The 13,394-nt window shown below is 41.0% G+C and overlaps 1 protein-coding gene across 1 annotated transcript in view; it reads left to right on the top strand.

The window, feature by feature from the left end:
• The first annotated feature begins 2,632 nt into the window (after positions 1-2,632).
• DPYSL3 (dihydropyrimidinase like 3) overlaps positions 2,633-13,394 on the top strand; it is a 116,510-nt gene continuing 105,748 nt past the window's right edge. The window contains exon 1 of the mRNA XM_060093592.1: positions 2,633-3,306. Coding sequence (XP_059949575.1) covers positions 2,926-3,306 — 381 coding nt within the window. The 5' untranslated portion in view covers positions 2,633-2,925. The remainder of the gene's footprint in view (positions 3,307-13,394) is intronic.

Genomic DNA, 13,394 nt, shown 5'->3' with positions numbered 1-13,394 from the left:
TCTTACTCAAGGAATGAAGCCCTTAATAATCTTGTCAAGTGGGTGAGGTAAATATGAAGGAGAAAGACATCTAGAAGTTAAGTAAGATGCTTGGCCTAAGGCCACATAGTTGCAGAACTGGAGTCAGATCAACCATTCCCATTTCAGTCTTCATTTCAAGACTGCTTGGCTTTCTTAATTAAACACATATGTGCATATGCAGCTGTTGACTCTTAAATGTGATGTTTCATCAACAAATGTAATTATGGAGCATACACATTGCAACAGACTAGTCATGAGGCAATGCAGCTCTAAAAATGGGGCTTATCTGCGCCCACACGTGGGAGCACAGACAAGCCTGCTTCTACATTCAGAATGTGCTTGTCTCAAAGGAAGCCTTGGACTCTTGGCCCATACTTTGCTTCCAGTTATGATTCTGTCATGACTTGGGCATTTACTCAGAGCTTCAGCTTCTTCACAGTAAAATAATGGCACCTGCCTTGTAGTGTTATTAAGATTAATCAAGACGCAGTGGAAATCCTTAGGACTGAAGCTGGCACAGAATAAGTTCCTAATAAATGTTAGCTAATATCTTTACTGTTGCCCTTGCTGATGGTGGAGGTGCCAGTGGCGTTTATAGAGAGTCAGATGGGGAAGACTTCAAGTCTTTCCTGACCAGCCAATTAAAATGTTGGCTCTCTTATTTTCTTTATAGCTCTTGTGGCTATCCGACCTAATCTTTCTTACCTACTGTCAGTTCCCTGCCGCTAGAATTATGTTCCACAGAGGAGGGAACCCAGGACAATGCTGGACACATAGCAAGTGTCCCACTAACAGTCCGTAGGTGAATTAATGAAAGGAAGAAAGATGAGAGCAATAGGAAAGAGGAGGGGGGAAGTAACCTATGGGAGCAAAGAAGGAGGGAATGGCCTGTTTTCCTGATTTCTCACATGAATTTCGGAGTCCATCCATCATCAACCAGCATTTGTTAAAAAGGAGCAGCTGCCCAGAGGAAGTCAGCTTAAGAAATCACGGGTAATTTTGATGGAACACAGACAGTTTTTAAGTGTCTTTCTCCTCATTCGGGATAAGTATAACTTGTGTCAACACACTTGGCTGTGATCTGAGTTCATGTCAACTTCCATCCCTCAAACCTCCAAGGCTTTTACAGGCCTGTCAACGAGATCCCATTTTCCAATATCCTAATTCCCCCCCCCCCCCATATTGGAGTTCAGAGTTTCAGTTCATCAACTTCAGTGCAGATGCCTTTAAAGATCTTGTCTGTGTGCATGAGAAGCCTGCCAGATGCTTATGGGCATTACATGAATTAATACATATATGTGAAACAATTACATTAATGAGTGGCACACAGCAACCACATCATAAATGTTCCCTATCGTCGTTCTTATTATGGTCATCATTATCCATTCATTCAAAAAGGATTTACAGAGTACCTTAGGTGCCTATAGATGCTCTAGACTCAAGATATTCAAAGGTAGACTAAACAGATGGGGCATCTGCCTTCATGGAGCTTATGATGTAGTGGAGAATTCAGAAGGTGAAGTTGGGCAGACTAGTGAATGACTGAGCTCCCCAGATGGGTGGTTGTAGTCTACACTCTTGCTGGGGACAGGCCCCCATCTGCCTTGTTTCACACTGTTGCTCCAGTACCTTCTGAAGAGCACAGTAGGCACACAGTTCATGTTGGAAGACTAAATAACCACATGAGTGAATTCCTGAGACAGGGCCCAGTTGAAGGTGGGCGTTACAGGTTCAGGGTTTAGGCTGTGTGGGCACCTACGATGTGAGCTCTGCAGTTTGTGGACTCTGTGTTTATGTGGCAAAGTCTGGCTTAGAGTGCATGTGGGTGGACGTGGAGCAGGGGATGAGGTTGTGAGAGTGTGCACCAGCACGAGTAACACCTGTGTGTGTGTCAGCTAACAGGAACAGCAAAGTCTTTGGTTGTCCATTTTTGAGGTAAATCTGGACCCTTGTGTGAGGTCAAGGGTACAGTTCTGGCCTCAGTAAGTGAGGTATCAGCCAGGGGGCTGTGCTATGAAGACAGGGTATGAAGAGTATTTTGCAAGGCGAGTCTGATCTGTCGTGTAATTGTGTGTGATGCAAATTAAGGGTGGATAAAAAGCAAAATCTAGGGTGGTAGATATGAAGTAAGAATGGGTTGAAATGTGTGAGTCAGTTACAGGTTTTTGTGATTGTCAGTGAAGTAAGCTGGTCTGTCTGTAGGGCTCTGTAAACCAATAATTCGGGAGTTCATTATGTGAGGGTGCAGGTTTGTGAGGCAGATCCTAGAACTGGGAGCAATTGTGAGATAATTCTAAGATTAAGATGAGACAGGTCTGGAATTGTGAGTCTGGTAAATCTGAGTTTGTGCGTGTGTGTTGCTCTAAATCAGGAAGGACTTGGCTTTTAAATCAACCCACCTGAGTCAACAAGGTTTCTTTACCTTAGTAGGGCAGAGAGACTTGTGTTTGGAAGGCCAACTCCGGAGTGAGTGTGTGTAAAGCAGGGTTTGTGCACACGTGTGAGTGAGACGAGTTCTTGAGTGTAAATCTGAGGGTTGCTGGGCGAGCGGGAAGCGTGCGTGTGTGCGCGCGCGCGCGCCAAATTGGATTTCTCCTTTGGATGGGCGGCGGGGAAGCGTGATCGCGGGAGGCCACACGTTAGGGTCTGGGCGCTCAGGAGGTGCGGCCGGCAGGGCGGGCGAGGCGGGCGAGCAGAACACGCCGCCGCTCCGGCCCCCGCGCCGCGCTCGCTGGCTCGGGGCTCGCAGGGGACTGGCAGGAACCGGAGCAGCACTGCCGCCTCTGGCGCGAAGGCTCAGGCGCCTCCTCCCTCCCCAATCACTGTGGCTCGGCGCACGCTGCCGGCGGCTGCCCTTTCCGCCTCTCGGGAAGAGGACCCGTGGGCCACTGTCGCGATCCAACCATGGCCTCGGGCCGCAGAGGCTGGGACAGCTCCCACGAAGACGATCTGCCCGTGTACCTGGCCAGGCCGGGCACCACCGACCAGGTCCCGCGGCAGAAGTACGGCGGCATGTTCTGCAACGTGGAGGGCGCCTTCGAGAGCAAGACGCTGGATTTCGATGCCCTGAGCGTGGGGCAGCGGGGCGCGAAGACTCCCCGGAGCAGCCAGGGCAGCTCCCGAGGCTCGGGGAGCCGATCCGGCGCCGAGGGGGACACACCGCGCCGGGGCCAAGGCCGAGAGGAGAGCCGGGAGCCCGCGCCCGCGTCGCCCGCTCCCGCTGGGGTGGAGATCCGGAGCGCCACGGGCAAGGAGGTTTTGCAGAACCTCGGCCCCAAGGACAAGGTAGGTGGGCCCGGATCTCCTCTCCGCCTGCCCTCGTTCCCTTCCCAGTCCGGGGCGCCATGGCCCAGGCGCAACTTTCTCCTGCTCACTTTGCAAGGGGATGGAGTACTAGGGGGAGGAAAAGGGCATCCTCCTCTGAGTGCAGCGAGCCCTCCGGGCCCGGATCTGGATTATTCGCGCGTGTCTTCAACTGTAGCATCTTAGTGCGCGCGGGACGGGGTGCGTGGGTCCCCTCGCCTCCCTGCCGCATCCCCGGGCTATCGGTTCTGTGTGGGTGTGTCAGCCGGGCCAGCCCAGGAGGGCTGAGTGATTTCCAGCCCTTCTCTAGGTCTGAGTACCCTTCAGCACAATTGTCTTGGTCTTCCCTCTGACTCTAGATTAAATCTCAGCCCAGGTCACCAGGGCAGAGGGCAGACTGGTCCTGGGAAAATGGGGTCATCTCCATAGTACCCGGATGAAAGTACAGGGTGGGCGGTCTCCCCTCTCACTCTTCCGACATCAGCTCTGTCCCTGAAACTTTTGAGTGTGGAGCCACTAGACTAAACACCCAAAACCCCATGCCTCTCTTCTGTCCTAGATCAACATTTCACATATGTGTTTGTAAAGAGTATATTTGTGTAGGTAGCTTGGCACAAGACTGGGGATCCAGCTGTCTTTGGAAGAGTATTAATTGTATTTTTTAAAAAATAGGCGAGAGGATTAAGGGTACACGTTAAACTAGCGCGAGCTGCAAGTTCCCTGCTGCTTTTCCTTGTGCCAAAGCCAATTTCTTGTGTGTGTGTTTTTTAGAAACTCATGTCACACTGAGCTGACTTAAGATATGGCACTGAAACCCAGCTTGCCCTGATTTATTTGTTTATTTCATAGAAAATCAGGACCATAGTTCAGAAAATTCAGGGCCTGGGCAGAGTCAGAGTATTCAGAGTTCAAACGGACGCTTTTGAGTTGGGGGAACAATAGTAATCAGATACCTCACCCTTGTCTAGATAATGGCTGCAAAGTCCAGCTGCATATATTATACTGCACTAATACTGTTATGAATAATAACCTGAAATGGAAATGTTTGCCTGAGAACAATTACAGTTAATGCTAACCCAAGTTTTAGATGTTTTTCCATTAAAATGCAGCGAGCCAGTGAAAGGACAGGACTTCTCTGCACTGCGTGATTTTTGGAAGTTTAAAAATAATAAAGCTTTAAGTATTAATAGTGGGAAAGAAAGTACCGAAATTAGTACTGTTTTAAGGTGCCTTTGGGGAACAATGTCATTGTACCTTGGAATCACTTACTTAGTTTGTGATTTTCACATCATCCTTAGTATATGGGATTTCTCTAGGCCTTGCTCAAATACCCTTCTAGGAAAATCTTCTGATCTTTTGGAAAGGTTTGGTTGATTTCTAAACTGAAGAATGGCCCTAGGGAAAGGTTGTTGCCTCTCTTCAGGTCTGACTTTGATCAGTATTGAAATGTTCCCTTCCTGACTCTAAGGGGTGGGAGAGGTGATGGAAAAGGTCGGTAACAATTGCCCTGAGTCAGTGCTATTCCCTTTGCTGGAACACCCCTGATGTAAGCCAGATAATATGCCTGGTTTGCAAGATTTAAGAATGGTAACTAGAGAAAGGGAAAATGTTCCTCTTTTAAACCCAACAAGTCTTTCGTTTTCCTTCCTTTTGCAAACCCTGTACTTTTGCCTCTTAATTGAAAAATAATAATACAACCAGGATTTCTAGTGCTACATGGTTATTTCTAAGTTTGGGTTTGCTGTCAGCTTCATCCAGACCATGTTATTATCTCTAATTTGGTTGAATCACACTGTTAGAAGAAACAGCAGAGGTTATCTACTTCTGAACTTGATTATCTCCTTGAGGATAGGGATCGGGTGTTTGGATTTATCTTTGTGGCTGAAATGCCTGGCACATTGGAGGTGCTGGATAAAAGTTTGATAAAACCCCCTTAATGAAGCCATCTCTTTTGCTACATAGGTACAAAATCATCATCTGGCCTCTGTTTAAATACTGCCATTTTCAGGGAGCTCACTTCTTCATGAAGCAATTTTGGATGACTTTACGTTAAAAAAATTAAATAAGCCCAAGTCTACCACCTGTAGTTTCTACAAACTATTCTTAGTTCTGACCACTGGAAATATAAGAATAACTATGTTTCCTTATTCTGAGATATCTTAATCATTTTAGGCATGTAGGCTTGTGTATCTGTCAGAAAAGGTGGGGTAATGCCACAGTAACAAACAGTCCCCAAATCTCAGTGGCTTAATCAAACAATAACTGTTTTCTGCTCCTGCTCCTTGTCTGTGATGGATCTGCAGGGCCGCTCTGTTCATTATTGCTCCTCAGAGACCTAGATTGATGGAGGTCCCATGTCCTCACATCCATGGTGGGAAAAGCACGTGGTAAATTGCTCACAGACTCTTAAACTCCCACACTGAAGTCACGAGTGTGACTTATGCTCATATTTCATGGGCCAGAGCAAATCATCAGTCCATGTCCAACTTCAAAAGAACTGAGAAAGTACAATCTTACTGGGATCCTGTAAGACAGAGGTTAGAAATATTTGGGAAATAGCTTTAAGATCTCTCCCAGATCTGGGGTGCATTAGTGGGATGAAAACTGGCTCAACCCTTACAAATTATGTGACCATAAATGTGTAACTTATTCTCTGTGCCTTAGTTTTTCTGTTTTGCAAAATGCAGATAACAGTGACTGCTTTGCGTATGGTGCTCAATACATGTTTGTTACTGTTACTCATTGATTTTTACTGCCTTTTATATGTTTTAGAGCAATTATAACATTCTTCCTAAAATTCTCTTTTTTAGCCTTATTATTCCTAGCTTCTTCAGCTCTGCATTGTATGAGCCTTTTATCACTTGGATTTCCTTTTCAGGTTATACTATATTTTGTAAATATTCTTTTGAAAATATAGTGCCCAGAACTGAACACAGTGTTCTAGATGGGATATGGCCATGGCAAAATGCATTAGGCTAGATACTTTCCGTGATTTATACACAACATATGTTTCTGTAGTAAAGATTACACATAATAATTCATTAATCCATGTCCTACTGTTGTCTCCATAATAAACTCCATGTCATTCAGCCTTCAGAAACTTTTCCACATAAGCCAGGATATCTACATACTATGTTGGTACAGTTGAACTTAAAACAAGACCAAAAGGAAAAAATATTTTAATTACAGGATTTTATTTTTTCCCTCTGTAATATTCATCACCATTTTGCTCATTTTTCTATTATAATGATAATTTTGAAGCTTAATTCTATAGTACAATATCCCTTACTCCAGTTTTGGACTATCTGCAGATTTGATAATATCTCTTTTTGAGCACTTTCTATGTGCTTGACATCTCTATCTCTATCTCTTTATCTATGTCTTTTCCGGACATGTTGCTGTAATGCAAGGCAAGGACAGACCTTCCCACTACATACACCTTAGAAACCGTCTCCATCTCCCTGCCAGTCCGTTATTCGGAATTCTTGGAGCTCAGTTGCTCAGTGTTTGAGAACAGTTGCTGCAAGATCCTTATTCTTCCAAGTTGATTTTGAAGCTATAGAAAGAGGTTTTTAAAATATCATGATAAAATTAAAATATGCTTTGTCTTTAGCATACCTAGTTATTAATTCCCACCTGAAGGAAATGAATTTAGTCAATAAAAGAATAAATTATGAAAGGGTTAAATAACAAAAGTGTTTGGCAGAATAAAAATGTAAAAAATGTCACTGAGTTATACTCCAAATGCCATGTTCCAGGTTTGAGGTATCACTGGCTGTTTCTATTGTGGTTCTGGATCTATTTGTAAATACCTTATTAAATTATGTATTTACATTTTTCTCATGATAGGTATTCATACTGCCAAACTCTTCCACACAACTTTTTGTTTATGATTTTTGACAGTCAGTACATAAAAAAGCAATTCTAAGTGAAAAGTAAATATTTTTTTCACCATTTGTCAAGATGGTTTCCATGCATGCAGAAAGGAAATCACTTCTAGCAGTGAGGAAATTACTAGAGGGAGGAGAATTATGATATATAGTCTGCCAAGAGCAAATGATTCTGCAGACTCTGTCATCCAGTGAAAACAAAGTAAAGACATGATTATGTGGGTCTATTGATAACTCCCTTTCGGGAACTGGGGGTCATTTCTAGTTCCCTGCTTCTCACGTGGGCCACTTTTGTGCAAGATTTTTCCCTATGAAGTCAGCAGGGCTTTGGGGTCTAGGAGGAGAGAATTTGAAACAAATGAGCTGTGCCTCTTACCTTTTACCATTTGTCTTTGTTGTCCTGGGTGATGGTTTTCAAAATGATTCGGAGAAATTGAAGTCTTCCTCCTTAACCTACACAAGGGAAGACAGCTGGCAGTAGGATTCTAGACTTATAAAGGCCTCTCTAGTCATCCAGATCGAAACCCTGTAGTGTAAATGAATTTTACAAGGCTGCTTGGACAAACTAAAGTTTGCACTCAGGCTGGGAAAAAAAGTTCTTACTTACCTGGCCCTCAGGCCACACTTGAATCTGGGAGTACATTTACTTAGCCAAACTTGGATGTGTTTGAAACCATTCAGAACTTTAGTTTAGTCTGACAGTAGGCATTTGAGGGACATAAAAAATGTGCCTTCTGAGTAATGCTGCGATTGGCAGAGTTCCCTCAAAGTAATGGGCCCTGGAGACAAAGTTTTGCTGACGGCTCTTGTAAGTAATGTTTTGGAAGCCAGAGGATGGTCTGTGATACTTCTCTGTGAGTGATTTCTATAGCTGATTCTCTTTATGATTAGTTTCCAGTAATCAAATAATGTTCCTGTGAGACAGTGGATAAAGCTTCCTAGGAAGAGGAAATCTGGCCGAGGGGAATGGAATCCTTGAATGCAAGTTCAGCCCTTCTTTTGCAAGAGGAAGCAGAAGGTCTATTTGGGTGTGGAAGCACTTTAAAAAAACTAAACTTTCAGGAAAATGTCATGTTAAAATGTATCTGTACTCTTCATGTGGACTCACGTGGCATTCAAAAAATAGTTCAACTCCATCAAAAAAACAGTGAGATGAGGCAGAAAAAAAGACAACTGGATAAAGCATTAGCTTCCTTTAACCAGCTAGCTATACAATTTAGGCAAGTTACCCCCCTTTTCTCTGAGTTTTAGTTTCCTCCTTTCTAAAATGAAGGGGCTGGACCAGTGGTCTATAAACTTTTCTGATTGTGTACCTTTATGCAAAAATTTTTTGAGCATGTTCTCTTTCTATATATGTGTATATATATGTATATATACATATATATACACACATGTGCATATATATAAATTACATATACAAATAATATATTAATATCTTATGACATTATTAGATACAAAGAAAAAGTACAAACTAAAAAAGAAGAGATATCATCATAAATATAAATCCTGATATTTTTTTCTTGTACCCTGGTGGCTCATCTTGCCCACCCCGTTGGGTGAGTGCTTGTAAGTCTATGATCTTTGGAACAAAGCCATGGCAGTCAGTGGTTCTCATGTCAATATAATAGTCATTCATGAGTTCACTGTCAGCCTGAGTCCTTCAGGGACATATCATCTTTTATGGACCAGTATCTAAGAGAAAAGTTCCAAACCATTGAAGGCTTGTGATGAAGCTGCAGGCCAGGTGATGGCTAGTGCTCAGTGTACTCTTTATAAGTATATGTCTGGGGTTGGGCCACTGGGGTGTGCATAACAAGGGTCACCATCAATACGATGAGGAGTCCCCAAATCTCCCTTCATGCACTAATTTTCTCTTTTCTCATTGATTCAAGAACATTTACTAAGCACCAGCTATGTAGGTGAGCAATCAAAAACTAATGTTAGAGAAACAAAGGTGAACCAAATAGATACACGTTCGGAAAACATAAACTGCCTTTTGTCATAATCTCTTAGAGAAAACTGCCATTAACACAAGAGTGTATTTTCTTTACTCCAAAATAAAAGTGGGAACATGCGGTATTATCTGTTTTTAAACAGTTTTTTTTTTTTTACCACTTTTTAAAACATTTAATAAACTTTATTTCTGAGAGCAGGTTTAGGTTCATTGCAAAATGGGGTGGAAAGTACAGAGATTTCCCATATTTCTCCTGCACCCACTCTTGCATAGCCTCCTCCATTATCAGCCTCCCCCACCAGAGTGGTATATTTGTTGCAATTGATGGACCTATTGACACATTCTCATCACCCAAAGTCCATAGTTTACATTAGGGTTCACTCTTGGTGTTGTGCATTCTGTGGATTTTGACAAATGTATAGTGACATGTATCCATTAGTACAGTATCATACAGAGTATTTTCACTGCCCTAAAAATCCTTTGTGTTCCGCCTGTTCATCCCTCCCTTTCCTCTAACCCCTGACAACTATAAATATTTCTGCTGTTTCTATAGTTTTGCCTTTTCCAGAATGTCATACAGTTGGAATCATATAATATCTAACCTTTTCAATTGCTTTCTTTTACTCAGTAATAGGCATTTAAATTTCTTCTGTGTCCTTTCATGGCTTGATAGCACATTTCTTTTTAGCGCTGAATATTCCATTGTCTAGATTAACTACAGTTTATTTATCCATTCACTTACTGAAGGACATTTTAGCTGTGTCCAAGTTTTGGCAATTAGGACTTAAAACTGTTGTAAACATTCATTTGCAGCTTTTTGTGTGGACATAATTTGTTTTCTATTTTATTATTTATTTTTTTAAATAGATCTTTATTGGCGTATAATTACTTCGCAATACTGTGTTAGTTTCTGTTGTACACCCAAGTGAATCAGCCATATGCATACATATATCCCCATGTCCCCTCCCTCTTGCGTCTCCCTCCCACCCTCCCTATCCCACCCCTCTAGGTCATCACAAAGCACCAAGCTGATCTCCCTGTGCTATGCGGCTGCTTCCCACTAGCTAACTATTGTACAGTCGGTAGTGTATATATGTCGATGCTACTCTCACTTTGCCCCAGCTTCTCCTTCCCCCACTCGTGTCCTCAAGTCCATTCTCTTGGACATAAATTTTTAGTTCATTTGAGTAAGTTGAGTAAGTTGAGTGTGTTTGCTGGATCATATGATGAGTATGTTTAGTTTTGTAAGAAATCTCCAAAGTAGAAGAAGTAAGAAGTCTTCGAAAATAGCTGTACCATTTTGTATTCCCAGCAGCAATGAATGAGAATTCCTTTTGCTCCACATCCTCGCCAGCGTTTGGTGTTATCGCTATTTTGGGTTTTCGCCATTCTGATAGGTGTGTAGTAGTATGTCATTGTTGGTTCAATTTGCAATTCCCTAATGACGTGCAGTGCTGAACATGTTTTTATATGCTTACTTGTCATCTGTATATCTTCTTCTTGTGAGGTGTCTGTTCAGGTCTTTTGCCCATTTTTAAATTGGGTTGTTCATTTTATTATTTTTTATTGTTTTAAGAGTTCTTTGCATTTTTTGGATAAGAATCCTTTATCTCATGTGTCTCTTGCAAGTATTTTCTCCCAGTCTGTGGCTTCTAATTCTCTTAACATTTTCTTTTGTGGGGCAGAAGTTTTAAAATTTTAATCAAGTCCAGCTTACCCATTATTTCTTTCATGGATTGTACCTTTGTTGTTGTATCTAAAAAGTCATTGTCATACCCAAGGTCATCTAGGTTTTCTTCTATCTGATTTTCTAGGCGTTTAGAATTTTGCATTTTATTGATACATTTAGGTTTGTGATCCATTTTGAGTTAAATTTTGTAAAGGGTATAGGATCTGTGCCTAGATTCATTTTGTTGCATGTAGATGACCAGTTGTTCCAGCACCATTTGTTGAAAAAGACTATCTTTGCTCCATTGTATTCCCTTTGTTCCTTTGTCCAAGATCAGTTGCCTGTATTTATATGGGTCTATTTCTAGGTTCTCTATTCTGATCCATTAATCTATTTCTTTATCCATTTGCCAAAACCACTCTGTCTTGATTACTGTAAGTGTTGAAGTTGGATAATGTCAGTTCCTTAGAGTTTCTCACCATTAAGTGTTCAGATTGTCCATTTCTTCTTGTGTGAGTTTTAGTGGATTGTGTCTTTCAAGGAATTAGTCCATTTCATCTGGGTTATAAAAATTATGGGTGTAGAGTATTTCATAATATTCCCTTATTATCCTTTTAGTGTACATGGGATCTATAGTGATGTTCCCTCTTTTATTTTTGATATAAGTAATTTATGTCTTCTCTTTTTTCCTTAATTAACCTGCTTAGATACTTATCAATTTTATTGATCTTTTTGAAAAATCAGCTTTTGGTTTAATTTTCTCTATTGCTTTTTTTAAATTTAGTTGATTCATGTTGTAATTTTTATTCTTTCTTTTCTTCTCCTTACTTTGGATCTAAGTTGTCTTTCTTTTCTAGTTTCTTAAGATGGAAGCTTACACTATTGATTTTAGATCTTTCTTCTTTTCTAATATATGCATTCAGTGTTATAAATTTCCCTCTAAGCAGTGCTTTAATTGCATCCCATGGATTTTGATATGTTGTATTTTCACTTTTATTTAGCTCAAAGTATTTTAAAATTTCTTTTGAGCTTTCTGCTTTGACCCGTGTGTTACTTAGAAGGGTGTTGTTTAATCTCCAATTATTTTGGGGATTTTCCAGCTATCTTTATATTATTGATTTCTAGTTTAATTCTATTGTGGTCTGAGAATATATATTATATGATTTCTGTTCTCTTAAATTTGTTAAAGTATGTTTTATAGCCCAGAATGTGGTATATCTTGGTGAATATTCTGTGTGAGCTTGAGAAGAATGTATAGTCTGCTGTTGTTGGATGAAATAGTCTGTAGCTATCAGTTATATCTAGTTTATTGATAGTCCTGTTGAGTTCAACCATGTCTTTGTTGATTTTCTGCCTGCTGGATTTGTCCATTTTGGATAGAGGGGTGCTAAAATCTCTAAGTATAACAGTGGATTTATCTATTTCTCCTGGCAATTCTATCAGATTTTGCCTCACATACTTTGATGCTCTGTTTTTAGGCATGTATACATTAAGAATTGTTATGCCTTCCTGTAGCATTGACCCCTTTATCATTATGTAATGCCCTTCTTTATACCTGATAACTTTCCTACTTTGAAGTCTGCTCTGAAATTAATACAGCTACTCCTGCTTTCTTTTAATTAGTATTAGCATGGTATGTTTTTCTCCATTCATCTACTTTTAGTTTATATGTGTCTTTATATCTAAAGTTGATTTCTTGTAGACAGCCTATAGCCGGGTTGTGTTTTTTGACCAACTCTGACAATGTCTTTTAATTGGTGCATTTAGACCATTCACATTCAAAATGATTATTGATATAGTTGGGTTAATATTTACTGTATTTGTTAGTGTTTTCTACTTGTTGTCCTTGTTCTTTGTTCTTATTTTTGTCTTCCATTCTTTTTTTGCCTTTTATGATTTTAATTGAGCATTTTTTTTTTTTTTTTTTTTTTTTTTTTTTGCTGTACGCGGGCCTCTCACTGCTGTGGCCTCTCCCGTTGCGGAGCACAGGCTCCGGACACACAGGCCCCGCGGCCATGGCTCGCAGGCCCAGCCGCTCCGCGGCACGTGGGATCCTCCGGGATCGGGGCACGAACCCGTGTCCCCTGCATCGGCAGGCGGACTCTCAACCACTGCGCCACCAGGGAGGCCCTTTAATTGAGCATTTTATGTGATTCCATTTTCTCTGTTTTCTTCGCATATTGGTTATACTTCCTTTTTACTTTTCTTATTGGTTGTACTAGAATTTGCAATATACATTTACAACTAACCCAAGTCTGCTTTTCAAATAACACTGTGCTGCTTCACAGGTAGTACAAGTACCGTATAGTAACCAAATATTCTCATTTCTTCCCACATGTTCCTTGTGTCATTGCTGATATTCATTTCACTTATATATAAGCATAAATAAATAAAGGAATACATTTTTGCTATTATTATTTTGAACAAATTGTTACATATTAGATCAATTAAAAATAAAAATTTTTATTTTGTCTTCACTTGTTCCTTCTCCTGTGCTCTTCCTGTCTTTATGTAGATCCAAATTTCTGAGCTATGTCATTTTCCTTCTCTTCGAAGA

This window comes from Mesoplodon densirostris, chromosome 3, assembly GCF_025265405.1.
Source record: "Mesoplodon densirostris isolate mMesDen1 chromosome 3, mMesDen1 primary haplotype, whole genome shotgun sequence".
NCBI classification, from domain to species: domain Eukaryota; kingdom Metazoa; phylum Chordata; class Mammalia; order Artiodactyla; family Ziphiidae; genus Mesoplodon; species Mesoplodon densirostris.
This window is presented reverse-complemented; position numbering and strand designations above follow the sequence as displayed.